We start from the raw sequence: 15,312 nt of genomic DNA on the forward strand, positions 1-15,312 counted from the left end.
TCTAGGAGATATAACTACCACAAAACATTCAAAATTATCAAATATATATTAATACTAAAATGAAAAAATTGCTTAGGTTTGCATCCAATATAGATGTGGATGATCAATGTTATACTCATGTACCAAATAGGTATACAATACAGATTCCTCCAACAAATGCTACAACACATGCATACAACATTACTACTAACATGAAGGCATCGCTCAGGAATGTTCAATGTTACACCTGTCTTGCAAATATTTATACATTGAGCCCTAGAAATTAAGTTGTCTCTAATTTATTAGGACTGACTATATTTAATCACCATTTCCAATTTGTGAAACACAGTGCCTATAACAAAAAAAAAATAAATCATAAACTTCAAATAACTTTTATTAAAATGCAAAAATTAATGTATACTTGTCAAATTACTCTACCCTATTAAAATTTAAGTACAAATTAACAGTGGTAATACAATACAAAGTTAAACACAGTTAAAGCAATGTTTATTTTTACGACCCTATATTTTATTACTACTTTTAATTAATTAAATACAATGTCTATACCAAGATAATAAATCACTGTAATATTTCGAATACATAATACGCATAGAAGAAATCTATGTAATACCACTATACTAGTCTTCCATCTTCAAAATATAAGTACAAATCATTAATTAGAACACACTATTATGCATGTAATCTTCGCAATACAACTGTAATACAAGTGTCCACAACAAAATAAACTGACTAAATGAATGAACAAATTATGTTTTGTCTTCCTAACTTACCAATTAAAAATTAACACCCAAAATTTGTTCATCCAATCTATCATCCCCATTTAAACCATACCCAAACCTAACTAAGTTTTCAGTTAATTCCATAAACAATGAAATCAAAGTATATACCCCAAAACTCATTACCCATGGAAGCATTCTATAAAATACCGTTGTAATACTAGCATCCGAAGAAATTTAGGATAATAACAGTGTAATGCTAGCATCCAAACCAAATGAAAATTAACACCAAAAAAGTGTTCATCAAATCCATCATCCCCATTTAAACCATACCCAAACCTAACTAAGTTATCAGTTAATGCCATAAACAACAAAATCATAAAATAAAGTTGAAAAACCCATTACCCATGGAAGCATTCTATACAATACCGATGTAATACTAGCATCGGAAGAAATTTAGGATAATAACACTGTAATGATAGCATCCCAAACCAAATAAACTAAAGAATCACAAATTAACCAGGTATTATATACATCCATTCGTTTTCCCCATTTCTAACCATAAATAATTGTCCAGATAATGACATAATCAACGAAAAGAGAAAAAAAGAGATACAAACCATACAGTTTTTAAGAAACGAATTCCCCTTGCTTTTGAAGTAAGTTCTACGCGATCTAAACCACCAACAAAATAAAAAAGTGTAAAAGTTTAGTTCAACAAAGAAATAACCCACAAATTAATGCTTTCTAAAAACTTTCCCAAAATTTTAATCTGAACGAAAGCTTACCTTAACAAACATGGATGAATGACCTGAACTGAGTAAGGCTCGTTCAAATCGCTTGAGTTTGGCTGTTCCTATCGCTTCATGGAGGAAAAAGAGAGAACCCCCCCCCCCCCCCCCAAAAAAAAAAAAAAAAACCTTCTACAATGTGACCATATTTTTTTTTCTTTATGAGAATGTAAAAATGATGTGAGTTTATGTGTGAATAAATGAAAATGGTGGTTGCTCATATTCAAGTCACGCCCAAATGCAATAACAAAAAAAAAAAAAAACTAACACACACCCACTAAATTTTGCCACATCACCGATAATACAACAAGTTAATTAATCTATACCCATAGCTTTTATTATTTTAAGTACAAAAAGTAATAATATTTTATTAATATGATCTTGTACCGTTGGATCACACAAAGTCAAAGGAGAGTCTTCACATTTAAGGGTCCTGATTGAGGGCGTGACCGGTCTAGTCAAAACTACGAGCGTGATTACATCTGAATCCTATACATATATACACACAATTAGTCATCATATACAATATATATGTATATGTATATAACATGATGGTTATAGATATATGAATCAATTGATTGCTTCCATGCATTGTTAATATATAAATAACTACCAAATAATGATGAGTATCAAATATATATAGTCACTTCATTAATATATATATATATTTATTTATATATAAGGCCAATGAATAATGTATTACATTTAAAAAAAAATTAATGTTTTAGAATTATGGAAATAAAGCAATATGGAATTTTAGAAAGTTTAACTAATCTTAAAAATCATATTAATTATGGCTTTTTAAAAGTCAACTTTCTAAAATTTAGACATATGGGAAAGCCATATTTTTATATACTAACTATTAAATTCCCATATTTTTAAAAAGATTCATTTTCCAACACATATAACTTTTTCTTTCTCGTATAAATAGTTAAAATTAGAATCAAGCCATAATTTTGTTCATATTTAAGTTGTATTATATTTTAATGGCATTTAAAAAAAATCTATTTTAAAATTAGATTTATGCTAATGCCATATTTTTATGTATTAAGTTTTAAACCCTATTTTTTTTAAAAAAATCCCTATATAATAATATTTGCATAATTCCCATGAATGGATAAAGAGAAAATATTAAATTGGTCCCTGTGTTTTCAAAAAGGCTTATTAGGATCCCCGATCTATTATCACTACAAAATCGTGCCTCCTGAATTTTTCAGCCTGTTAAAAATTTTCCCTAAACTATTCATGTTACTAAAATATGAGACTTTCGTCCAATTTTGCTAACAGAATAGTGATGTGGTCACATTGGAGTACTTATGTGACATTGTCACATGTTTAATTTAAAGAATAAATAGGATTTTATTCCCGAACTATTACCACTACCAATCATGTTCCTTGAATTCAAAAATTTAAAATTTAAACAATATTTTGAATATTAAAAAGAAAAGATAAAAAACATTAAACAAAAAATCTATTAAAATTAAATTAAATCATACAAAATTAAAAAATCAAATAGATAAAAACAAAACTATATTAAAAAAATTTATTATTTTCTTTCACTTTTCCTCACTTTTGAAACAACCAAACAATCTCAACAATCTCAACAATACTCATCAATTTATTACAACAAAAATTCAAACTAAAAAAAAATTATCACAATATATATAAATCAAAATTTCAATCTCCCAAATTCATACACATTTTAGTCTGATATTAACAACATAACGAAAAATCCAAATTTTTTATTATTTTCTCACACTTTTGCACCATCCAAATACCATAGGACACTCAAAAAATTGAGAGAAGGATGAGATATGAGATGAGCAAGGAAAGGGAGAGATGCAGAAGGACAATATAGGTGACACCAAAACTGAATGCGCTGGGGAACCTGCATGAGCCCAGCCTGTCAAAAATATTGTAACCCAGCCAACTTCGAACTCACGCAGACACATGCCCAACACCTAAGCCAATTTTTTGTCACCACCAATTATTATTTTTATTTTCAATTAATTTTTAGTTTAATGTTTTTTTAATATTAAAAAGATTATTTAATTTTCAGTTTTTAAAATTCGAAGGGTATGATTTAGTAATGATAATAGTTCGGAGGCAATAATTCTATTAATTCTTTAAATTATAAATGAGGCATTGACGTGGCAATACCATATCGACGCCCAAATTGTCAGATCACTATTATGTTAGGGAAATTGGATGGAAGTCCCACATTTGAAAAATTCGAAAGAACGACTTGGATTTGGAATAATTCCGAAAAAAATCCTAATAAGTCTTTTACAAAATATTCGAATGCGTCATGTATTTTGTAAAACATATCCAAATAGAAATCAATTTTACTCAAAATAATTTTTAATATGACAAAAACATAGTTGCATATAATAAGATAAAAAGTGTTCTGTTACAAATCTAAACAATTGTTTGACCAAAATCAAATTATAGGTACTATTTTGATTGTTTTGCAAAATATAAGATCTAAAATATCAAAATAGGAAGGAAATTTTTGCAAACCCAAGGGGGAATTTGATATTTTCCCATAAATATAATCGCAGAATAAGTTGTGATTGTGACATGAGTCGCGGGAGGAAAACAAGCTAAAGAAGGTGAGTAATGTGATAATCACCACAAGCACCGAGCAATTTGAAACGTCAGAAATGGTCACTATTAGATAAACCAAAATGCCAAAACCTCGAAGCTCAGACTGAGACCGAGACAAACATGCCAACTCTCACAGTTACGGCGAGTTACGCTCACATGGCCACCAAATGCAGACCCTCTTTGCCTCCGGGTTTCACATGGCCACAATGCTCCGCTCGTTTCCCTTCCTTCCTTCCCCAAAAAATTGAGAAAATCAAGGACCCTTTTGCTCGAATGCTCGCACAAAGGATTGAGAGGCTCCCGGTACATCTAAATTTTCCTTATTTATTTTATGTTTTTCTTCGAAATTGTATTCAATTTAGTAATTGTCTCGTACCGTGATTTTTCTACTTTTGTCAACTGGGTTTTTCTTCATATGTATGATTGCTGGTTTTGTTTGTTTTTGCTTTGAGATAAATGATTACCGTAAGGAATGATATAGTGACTAGTTGTGCAGTCGTTTTTACTTCTATTTTAGTATTTGTGTGTCAAGCTATGGTTTTTTAAACGAGAAAGAGAAAAAAGTGTTTGATGGTCGTTTGAGCTAGCAAATTTGAAGTGCAGCCTTCTCATCAGAGAGTAATGTTATTTGTTATGAGCTGTTCTTGCGTAGAAGCGCCATACTTTAAAAAGGGCGGACATCACACACTAATAATATAGCATAACCCAATCAGCCCTTTTGCATTATTTCTTAAATTACAAAAAAAGCTGATTATGAAATGTTATAAATCAGTGGGGCTTGCATTTCAGATAGAACTTAATAATGTATGCACGGAACTGTGCTTGATGATGTTAATGTATGTTGGGTCATGTAGCTATAATTCTTTATGCCTGCATAAGTTGATATACCATTGTTCGTTTGGGTGCAAAATTGCAGGTCAGCTTGAAACAGGATTGCATCATGAGTAGTTGTGTAAAGCCATTGGTACAGAGCAAGACAAGTCCAGTTGTTCTTCTCCACGGTTTTGACAGGTCTCTCTCTCTCTCTCTCTTTCTCTCAATATATACATAAAGATATATATATATATATATATATATATATATATATATATAAATGCAACATGTAAAATATTGTCGAAGATACGAAGTATTGCTTATATGTCTATGGAGTTCACTGCATCTTATATAATTCAGCTCCTGCTTAGAATGGAGATACGCTTATCCGTTGCTCGAAGAGGCTGGCCTAGAGACTTGGGCTGTTGACATTCTTGGTTGGGGTTTCTCTGATTTAGGTTTGTTTTAGTTGCTTTGTTTAAGCTTGGTATTCCTTGATTCCTTACATATTCTTTTGTCGTGTTTTACTCACTTGCTCTTTATCTTCTTTTGGGTCTGTCAGAACAACGTCCTTCCTGTGATGTTCCCTCTAAGCGTCAACACTTATATCAGGTATTTCTTGTTATTGCTCATCGCCAAGGATTTTTGTTCACCATGCTATTCTGACTTGTGCAATTGAGTACTTTTTCAAACTCAAAATCTGAGATTGGAGCAATAGTTCCATAGCAATATGGGGTATATATTGAACCTTATGTTTCAGCTTTGACTTTTAATACAAAGATGGCACTGTATAAATTGTGGCAGCTTTGGAAGTCCCACATCAAAAAGCCCATGATTCTTGTTGGACCAAGCCTTGGCGCTGCTGTTGCTATTGACTTTGCAGTCAACTATCCAGAAGCTGTAAGTGGTTTTAAAAAAAATGAACTTGGAATTGTGCACCATAATTATTTAATTCATACAGTGTCTATAGTTTGTGGCTAATGTTTTATAGTAATTTTCAGAAGTTTGTTATGATAAGTTTGTTATAACTCTCTCTTGAGTTTTTTTAAACATCCAGGTCGAAAAGCTGGTCTTGATTGATGCAAGTGTGTATGCGGAAGGCACAGGAAACTTAGCAAGCTTGCCAAAAGTGGTGGCTTATGCTGGAGTGAGTTTTTTGCCCTACCATTTGTCTTAAACCAAATCATTTGGAATTCTATATTTATCTTCACTCAAAACAATATCATTTTAAGCTATAAAGAAGAGAACTGCCTATAGAATCTCAGCTGTCTATTTTTTGAGGATCATTGTTAAATTGTTTATACAAGAATTTCTGTAAAAATATGATAAGATGTCTCCTCTTCTCGTCCTCATCCATTAGAAATTGTTTAGATTGATTTTCTCTGCTTTGGTAAAAACTTAATAATCAACTTTGCATGATGCTGAGCATTGCTTCTTGATTGGTAGTCTTCACCAAAAGAACTTATAGGCTGCCAGTTCATGACCTTAAATCATCTAGTAAAGTCAAAACATTTAAATTTCATTCTTGTAATACAATTTTTTTTTTATTTGTAACATTAATGACCGTCAGAGTTTTGTTGAAGCAGGTATCTTTACTAAAGAGTGTCCCTCTGCGCTTATATGTAAATTTATTGGCCTTCAGTGAAATATCATTCAATACCAGCTTAGATTGGATGAATGTAAGGAATTTTCTCAAAGGAAGTGCTACATTGTGTTTATCATTCAGTACCAGCTTAGATTGAGGCTTTGTTTTAGATCTCATGTTGTTGTTCCTCTATAATCTTAGATTGGCCGCTTGCATTGTCTTTTACCTTGGTGGGAGGATGCAACTGTTGATTTTATGAGGAGTGGGGGTTATAAAGTTGGTGATCAGATAGAACAGGTACTTTGTATTTTTTTTTTGTTGCCACTTTAGTTGATCGTGTGTTTTCTGGATGGTTTTTGGTAGAGGAAGGAGGATTTTATGGTGGAGGTTACAGTTGCAAATAACTAAGTCCTAACTAACCTGTGTAATAGGTAAATGTTATTCTCAGTGCTAACTAATTGGAGATCATTACTAATTTGCTTATTTAACTTATAGGCTCTACATATATCTAAACTCAACCTTTTAGGAAGCTATTGATTATTTTTTTTTTTCCGAATAAGCTATTGGCTATTTAGTTATCTAAGATTTGGCTCTTATTCATGTTCTGTCGGTTGTCTGCAATTTATTGTCTCTCTAGTAGACATCAAATACTAACTAACTTTGTTGGTATGAGACAAAATTCTTAAACTGTTGGAACTTGGAAATTCATTTTCTTCTAATCCTCAATTAACAACTAGATTTTTGTTAATATCAAATAAACACCTTAGAAGAGGCACTGGAATTCTGTCTATCTCTTCATCAAGATTTTATTCTTTATCTCATAATAGTACCGTGCTCTAACTACTATTTTGACAGTTGCTATGTGGCTGGGATGTAGATCGGACGCAATATCATGGTGTGGTGTACTTGCATTGTACACTTTCCTCAAGCAATTGAGTTTTTAATAAAACCTAAAGTAGTTTTCTTGCACATTTTTTTTGTAACTTTTCAAATTCACACTTGTTGATGAGGGCAAATATTAAATTAGTGCCCAAATTTGTACATTCAGTAAAACCTTTTTTTTTTAGATAGGAAGAGGGAAAAAGACTTTTTCTATAATGTGTGTTCAAATAATAGATCTAAATGAACCCATTAAGAGTAGTAGGTCTTTCAAACTCCTTTACCCTAAGGAAGCGTACAATGCAAATACACCATACCATTTGTGTTTGGCTTACAAGCCACCACATAGAAGTATAATTGCCAAATTAGTGGTTGGAACATGAAAAAACTTGGCCAATGACAACACTCACAAAAGATTCTTGTACCAAGGCATTTGAGGATTAAAAGAAACTTGGTTGACAAATTATTAGGGTTTTGGATGATACCAACAAATTTAAATATTTGATGTCTAAGATAGTCAATATATTGTAGACAACTTTACAGAATTTGAATAAGAACTAGATATCAGAAAACAAAATTATTGCTAGCATCTTAGAAAACTAAAGCTTATAATTTAACTAAACATATTAGTGATAACTTCCAAGTTAGTAAATGACATCAAACTATTACACAGGTTAGTCAGAACTCTTATTAATGGGATGTTAAGTTTTGTTTCTTGATAAATCACCTCTGTTTTTGTTCTTGTTCTGGGAATTAAAATTTTTTGTTAGTTGGATAAGTTGTGTGAGAGGCTCTGAACAACCCTTAAAATGCAAAATATGAGTTGGATGCTTTCATGTTAGTTGTTGATGTTTGTTCTTTTGGTGCACTTCAGGTTTCCCACCTTTGGTATTTTCTTTCTTATTATTTTGTTCAATGTCCTATGAAATCTTATGGCCGTATATTCTTCTCGTCAAACACTTTAGTACTCTTAACAAGAGACAGAAAGTTCAGTTGGATAATGTTCTTTATCTCTTTACAAGAAAATGACATGGATGCCTTTCAAGCAATCAATTTACAGCAGGGCAATTTTCATTCTGTCAGATTTTCAACTATTAGTTTTCATTGAATTTTACATGAATATTTCTTGTGTAGAAAAGAAAGAGGGGTTATACAGGTAGCCTTCAAGAGTGGTTTGCTCGAAGATGATAGTGCAGGACAAAAGATTCTTTTCCTTAGTGCTAACAGAGCTATTTACATTATCTTCTTTGACAGGTAAAGCAGAAGACACTAATCATATGGGGCGAAGATGACCAAATTATCAGCAACAAGCTTGCAGTGGTAAGTAACTGTTGTTTTATATGAAAAGTGAAAGAAGTTCAACAGAAAGATCAAAAAAGGACATATATGACAATTGAATTGTGGACTCTTTCGGTTTATAACGCAGAGATTACACTGCGAAATGCCAAATGCTATCTTACGCCAAATACCTGAGTGTGGTCATATTCCTCACGTTGAAAGGCCAAGCAGCGTTACTAAACTGATTGTGGATTTTTGTCAACAAGATTGCTATGAGAAAGCTCAATGCATTTCTCAACTTTGAAGGTCCCCTCCTCATCTCCATAGTATTGATACTGAGATTAGTTTTTTCTAGATGTTCCATCACTTTTTTTTTATTTCTAAGTCAAAGATTGTCACATTCCATTGCGGTGCAATCTTTTCTTTATTGTCTATTAATTTATGTTGATTTTTTTTCGAGGGAATTTATGTTGGAATACTTGAACTAGGATAAACATAAACTTTATCATATCTTTTCCTTTTCGGTAATCTATTTTCTCTTCTCTCGTTGTCCTTGCTTTATCTTTGCTTAAATTAGAGGTAACGCGTTTAAGCTATTTATTAGTATATTCTGGTTACTAATATTGATATTTTTGTTGCAGATTATATTACAAAGGACTATGACCAGTTTGATATGAAACTCCACAAAGACCAACAAGAGTAAAACACATAAGTACGGAATTTTTGGTGCAAAAAAAACTGAAAATCATGTGGGAACAGAATCATGTCGGAGGGAATAAATTTCTTAGGTCCTAACATACAACCATGTTTTTAGGTTGTGGCCAAATGGTTGGTACCTCGGTAGGTAGTTCACAAGTCTTAATCCCTCATTCTTTACTACATAGTAGCCCAATGGTCAATTCAATTCATGAAATTACATTATATATATATACAAATCACATTCCTTTAATGGTTCGCTTGATTCATTTTTCTGCTTTTTCGGCCACAAAAGTCAAAATACAATTCAATAATTCCGGTGATGTTCGTTTATAATAGTTTCTCAAAAGGTCCAGACACTTATTTAAACTAATATTATTCATCAACTTTTTGCATGAAATTTAAGTATTTTTTAATTTTAATGCAAGGAAATATAGAATTCATAGACACATGTAAACATGGTGATATCATGAAGAAAAGGAAATGTCAACATCTGAACAAGATATGTTAAATGCCATCACCGTGCCATGTATCATAATTTATGAGAAAGAGTCATAAATACATATACATAGATGAGGTAGAGCAGAGTTCCATTAAATTAAAAAATAGAGGGCGCCTCTCTTAGATATACAAAAGCGACAAATCTAGAAAGAAAGATTAAAGAGATCATGTTCTATTCTACCCCCATACAAGTCCATATCATCACCCCCACTCAAAAAAAAAAAAAAGGAATCACATTCCAACTTTTTCACATATATGGAGAAAGAAAACAAAAACCCCAGTGGGGTTTTCTTCTTTTTTCATTTTACCTACACGTGTTTTCCCTACACAACCTCCTCATACACCATAGAGATACACGTCTACTACCATTCTGTCGTGGCATAATCTGGTCCGCGAATCAGAATTACCCCCCTCCCCACTAAATGATGACTGATTAATGATACAATATTATTTCACTTTCTACTAAAAATGGTTTCTTCTAATTTTGTACCAAAAGCCAGAGGAGGGTGACAACTGAAGAAGAGATGATAAACATGTGAGCAATGCCTGTTGAGAAGGCTGAGCCGACACCCGAGCCATCGAAGGTGGTGCTGCCACCAGGGCTGATGCCAGTGCCACCGAATGTCGGTGTGAACCCTGTTCCTGTTGTCGTTCCAGTCGTTGGTGTGGTGGAAGGAGTTGTCGTTCCAGTCGTTGGTGTGGTCGAGGGAGTTGTCGTTCCAGTTGTTGGGGTTCCAGTTGTTGGGGTACCAGTTGTTGGGGTAGTGCTACTGAGGACAACGAAAAAGATAGATAGAACCAAATAAATAACAATGTTACAAATGGTATTTCTACATCATGACAACTAATATATTACTGATTGGATCTAACTTTTCTCTCATTATCCCTCGGTTAATATTTTCTTAATCAGCTGATCTTTGGTTTATTTCAATACAAACCCAGGTATAGAAACTATGATTTGTGATCTAAGTAGTTGCAACATCCAAAAAGAAAGTGAGATGGTACCAAAAGAAATTTAAAGTGAGTGAAAGTTCATTCAAATTGATGACACAACTCAATCAGCTTCATGGTATTGTGTCAGAAAACAAGACTTGCAGTGAACAAAAAAGAAATTGTTATTTTGTGCACAAAAAGAAGCTTCTAGGAACCTATCCACCAGATTCTCAGATACAACATGGGGATTTTTTTTATTCTTTTATCTTCAATTCAGATGCAATATAACCTATATTCCTCCACATCATGAAATAAAGATCCAAAAATCACCATTATTAGAAAGGAAAGTTTACGAAGTAAAATCTGATAAACATACCTGGCACTTGAAGGGTATACACAATTAGAGTTCTGGGCTGTTTTAATAATCAGAAACAAAACACATTAATTAATAAGTGAAAGAGACAATATTTTTTTGGGTTGAATCTGAAATCGTGAGAACTTACTAGCTGGGGCAGTCGAAGCCTGGGTGGCAGCGCCTGAAAAATCACAGCTTCCTACAGCTTGACCTTTCTTTTGGAAATAACTGTTAACAGCATAACTGCAGTGATCTTTTACAGTATTGGGTTGGTAACAAGCACCATTCTGAAGGATTGGGGTACAGTCAGCTCCAGCCCCACAAGCATAATCCAGTGCCTTCTGAAGAGATTGGTCACCAACCCCATCTTTACATACGCAATAAGTAGCACCTATTTGGCAATTTAACAAAAAACATTAAAAATTGAAAAAAAAAAAAAAAAAACCCAGATGAAAGCCAACAGTTAGTTCATACAAAACCAACTTTTTCTTCCCATAAAGAAAGATTGAATTTTGTCTTGAGATATAACCAGAAAAAGCTAAAATCTTTTATCTGTAAAGAAAAGATATGTTCTCGAAGAATGTAACGAGACATGAACAATAATCAAAGGAAAAGAAAAAATAAACTTTTAAGAAGGAAAGAAAGAAAGAAAGAAAGAAAAACACATCTTTTATCATAAACTCATCTTAGAGCAGAACAAAACAGAGTAAAACAAGAAAAAAAAAAGATTTTTTTTCTTTTCCATTGAAGAAAGGAAGAACAGAGAGTCGGAACACCATAATCTGATGCTTACTTGAATAGCCAGTGAGAGTCAAGAAAACCAGCATATACACTAGAGCAGCCATGGTTGATGATGAAAGCTTGTACAAATTGCTAAAGGGGGCAAGTATTCCTTGTGCAGAAATTCTAGAGATCACGCCTAAAAGAAAGAAAAAGCTGGAGAGAGAGAGAGAGAGAGAGAGAGAGATGAGATTTCTACTTTCTAGTAGACAATAATGAGAGAGAAGAGGAGTGACGGTGGGTAGTAGTAGTAGTAATAGTAGTAGTAGTAGTGGGTGTCTGTATCTGATATGCCTTTTTTTTTAACACTTTTTAACATTATTTGTTAAAATAAAAATATTAAATACTAATTAATGGTTAAATAATCATTTTCATGTTAGAGTTTCATTTATTTGTTAATGTAACCAATGTAGGAAAGAGTGTTCTAGTTTCTAGGGAATTGAGAAAAGTCCCAAGAAGCTTTTCTGTCATTTGCATTAATTATTTATTATTTTTGTTTTTGTGTACCAAATTGTGATGTGATCTCCCTTAAAAACGGTCCTAAACTCATGTGAGTGATTAACCTTTAACCCAACCTGGTTTGGGTTGTTGTTGGCTGCCACATGTGTTATTAAGGTAATGTGTGTCCCTACTGCTATTAGCGTAAAAGAGTCGGATTTTTGGATTTTGAGTGTATGGGATTCGAGTTTTAAAGTAGTATTGAATCCGATCTGAATTTTTTAAGTTTTTGTTCATTTTTGAGTTTCGGGTTTGGTCGGATTTTGGGTTGAGCTGTGCCAATTTGGTCGAAAATGGGGCTTGGTACAAATTTTTCAAAAATACAATTTTTTTTATAATTTTTAATTTTATTTTTACTTTTCATATGTTTTTATTTTTGTTTTTAAAGTTTGCTAATAGTTTGATTCAATCATTTTTTTACAAATTGGGCATTAGTAAAAATTTTGAAAAAAAATAATCATGAAAAATAAGTTTATAGAAAATTAGAAAAGAAACATGATTTTAATGCATTTCAAGAAACAAACTACATAAGTACTTAGAGGGAAGGGATTTTTTTTTTTTAAATTAGGTCCGGGTTCGAATTACACCTGAACTCGTGTGTGTAATATTTTGAAAACTGAATCCGACCCGAATCAAGTCGGGTTCGGACTGAATTGCACCCAAATCCAATAAATTTTGCGAAAAAACGAATTTATGAGTTGCCAGTCAGGTGGATTTAAGGGTGAAATGTTCACCCTACTACTACAATTTTGAGGTTTTTCACATATAATTTTTATTCTATTCTGTTTGCTGTCACTTGGAAGATTTTAAAAAAAAAAAAAATTCTAGTAAATGCATTTCTTTCTGTCACAATTTGATGTCCTTAACTACTTTTTGGTTACGTGATTCAGCATCTCTATTCTCTATTTTGGTGCACGAATCACAACATTTATGTATCTGTGTGCACGAATCCACTAACTAATATTTCTAACGGTAACATTTGTATTTAATCAATCCAAATTTAACAATACATAACTTTGAATGTGATTCTACCTTATAAGTTATTTTTCATTACAAAATATGTCAATGATTAATCCTCAATATATAAATCTCCAATCCGATATCAACTCATCATAAACAACATATCTTCCGTATATCCTTAAAAGATTGAAGTGCGGAACCTATAATGAGAAAAAATAACTACCCACCACCAATCTAAGAAAGAAGATTAAGCCACCAATATTTAGGAAACCAAATAAGACCAAGCACAAATATAAAAAGAGTGAGGGAAACCCGCTCTTAGGCTTACAAGGCCCCAACTACCTAATTTATAGGTAATTGGCATTTATAAGTGATGTTTGATTAGAATAATACAGATGAAGAGTTTATCAAAAAAAAAAAAAGAGTAAGAATAATAACCACTCTGTTTTATAAATGTTTTGGTATTGGAATAATAAATGGAATTATAAACATAAATTTAATTATAAAATGGAATTATAAATATTAAAATGGTTAATTTCTTTTGTGGGGCATTAAAATGGTTAATTGGTTTTACAATAATTATGTTTTTTTTTTCTTCTGAGAAAGAGGTCTTACAATAATTATGTTAGTTACTTTTTTTACCGTTATCATTCTTGGCGGGCCCTATAAAGAATTCAACATTTTTTTTTCACTAATAAACTGTAATTTTTTTCCAAGCATAATATTCAAATAACAATTAATTGATTGGATAAATTGTTATGTAGAATATTCATATATCTATTTGAAAATTATGTGTATGATTGTGATGTTGTTTGAGGTGTTCGGCTGCAACCAACTTTAATGATGATATCGAGTGTTATCTCAAATTTCAGATTTGCGATAAAATAGTCCTCACTTTCATTAAATCTAAGAAAGAACACTCTAGATAATGTAAATATCTCCTCTAAAAAAATATATGTAAATATAGTTCTAAATTTAGGACAAAAAATAAATAAATACTATAAAATATTTATAATTGTGTTACAATGTGTAAATACAAATTAACATAAAAAGTTGAAATTATTTATGGAAAATATAAAAAAAATATATATATAAGTTTTTAAAAAGTACTAAAATATAGCACTACATTTGACTCACTGTTTAAGCATAGTGCTAACAAAAGTAAGACATTACTATATTTTAGCACTTATATATATATATAATATACTATTCAAATCATATAAAAAGAATGTTAAATTTGACAAATATTAAAAATTGTAGATGGGTCCAATCATCAAATGTGTTGGTTGTTCCCTTCTAACTCTTAATTACCTTCCTTTTTATTTTTTTTATTTTTCACTCTCCCTTGACTGCTGCCCAAACAATGGAATGGGACTGAATCTACTCTAAGGTAAATGTGAGGTTAATATTCATCAAAATTTATGACCAGTTTAGTAGAGATATAACTTATTCAACAATCACTTTTAACTCATGAAATTTTTTGTATGTTTGGTGAATTATAATTTGAAAGTACTGTGATATAAAAAAAATAATATTATAATGTTTGGTGAATATAATGATTTGTTAATTTTAAATTACTAAAATAAAAATATTTAATAAATATATAAAAAAATTATTTTAGAACATATTTTTAATATTTTATTTTTGAATAATAGATAATGTTACACCCGAATTTTGAGATTAAATAAACAGCCTCGAAATATAGGCTCGTAAGGTGTAAGCTCGGATTTAACAAGTATTAACATTATACTTGTACAAATATACATGAAGTTCCAATGATCCATATGATTTGCACTCGAGCATGGGTTGTAGGCTTGAAGGCAACAAGAGTCTCATTCGAAAGATGAGTTCGAAAGACCAATCAAGCAAGGAGGTGGCGACAACTGGAACGATGGGCTTGAAGCTATATATGATCTCGAA

The 15,312-nt window shown here is 31.6% G+C and overlaps 2 protein-coding genes and 1 long non-coding RNA gene across 4 annotated transcripts; 2 read left to right on the top strand and 1 right to left on the bottom strand.

Annotated features, from left to right (window-relative positions):
* Window positions 1–4,086: 4,086 nt before the first annotated feature.
* Window positions 4,087–9,618, top strand: LOC133822976 (alpha/beta hydrolase domain-containing protein VTE7-like). Its single transcript, XM_062255488.1, has 11 exons — window positions 4,087–4,417; window positions 5,031–5,125; window positions 5,288–5,385; window positions 5,490–5,539; window positions 5,732–5,827; window positions 5,985–6,074; window positions 6,514–6,606; window positions 6,714–6,809; window positions 8,646–8,711; window positions 8,818–8,975; window positions 9,311–9,618. The coding sequence occupies exons 1-10, from the start codon at window positions 4,235–4,237 to the stop codon at window positions 8,971–8,973; spliced, it is 1,023 nt and encodes a 340-aa protein (XP_062111472.1). The 5' UTR covers window positions 4,087–4,234; the 3' UTR covers window positions 8,974–8,975; window positions 9,311–9,618.
* Window positions 6,810–7,610, top strand: LOC133822978 (uncharacterized). The gene is made up of 2 exons (XR_009888089.1): window positions 6,810–6,943; window positions 7,368–7,610. It is a non-coding gene; the product is annotated as an uncharacterized LOC133822978 (long non-coding RNA).
* A 252-nt stretch (window positions 9,619–9,870) lies between the features above and the next one.
* LOC133822977 (PLASMODESMATA CALLOSE-BINDING PROTEIN 4-like) lies at window positions 9,871–12,151 on the bottom strand. Of its 2 annotated transcripts, none has more exons than XM_062255490.1 (4): window positions 11,948–12,151; window positions 11,303–11,545; window positions 11,176–11,212; window positions 9,871–10,633 (listed from the first exon to the last, which is right to left on the bottom strand). In XM_062255490.1, the coding sequence occupies exons 1-4, from the start codon at window positions 11,997–11,999 to the stop codon at window positions 10,345–10,347; spliced, it is 621 nt and encodes a 206-aa protein (XP_062111474.1). In that variant the 5' UTR covers window positions 12,000–12,151; the 3' UTR covers window positions 9,871–10,344. The 2 variants fall into 2 exon arrangements, with proteins under 2 accessions (XP_062111474.1, XP_062111473.1); XM_062255489.1 differs by having other exon boundaries at window positions 9,871–10,636; window positions 11,948–12,150.
* Window positions 12,152–15,312: the final 3,161 nt, after the last annotated feature.

Source organism: Humulus lupulus, chromosome 3, assembly GCF_963169125.1.
Source record: "Humulus lupulus chromosome 3, drHumLupu1.1, whole genome shotgun sequence".
Lineage (NCBI taxonomy): Eukaryota > Viridiplantae > Streptophyta > Magnoliopsida > Rosales > Cannabaceae > Humulus > Humulus lupulus.

What these genes read in the sequence shown, in the direction of transcription:
- LOC133822976 (XM_062255488.1), top strand. Translation starts at nt 4,235, where the DNA reads ATGCCAACTCTCACAGTTACGGCGAGTTACGCTCACATGGCCACCAAA. An exon ending in AGCGTCAACACTTATATCAG is followed by an intron (nt 5,540 to 5,731) that starts GTATTTCTTGTT and finishes AAATTGTGGCAG; the next exon opens with CTTTGGAAGTCCCACATCAA. An exon ending in TCAGCAACAAGCTTGCAGTG is followed by an intron (nt 8,712 to 8,817) that starts GTAAGTAACTGT and finishes TTTATAACGCAG; the next exon opens with AGATTACACTGCGAAATGCC.
- LOC133822977 (XM_062255489.1), bottom strand. Translation starts at nt 11,999, where the DNA reads ATGGCTGCTCTAGTGTATATGCTGGTTTTCTTGACTCTCACTGGCTAT. An exon ending in GACTCTCACTGGCTATTCAA is followed by an intron (nt 11,546 to 11,947) that starts GTAAGCATCAGA and finishes ATTGCCAAATAG; the next exon opens with GTGCTACTTATTGCGTATGT. An exon ending in GGCTTCGACTGCCCCAGCTA is followed by an intron (nt 11,213 to 11,302) that starts GTAAGTTCTCAC and finishes TTATTAAAACAG; the next exon opens with CCCAGAACTCTAATTGTGTA.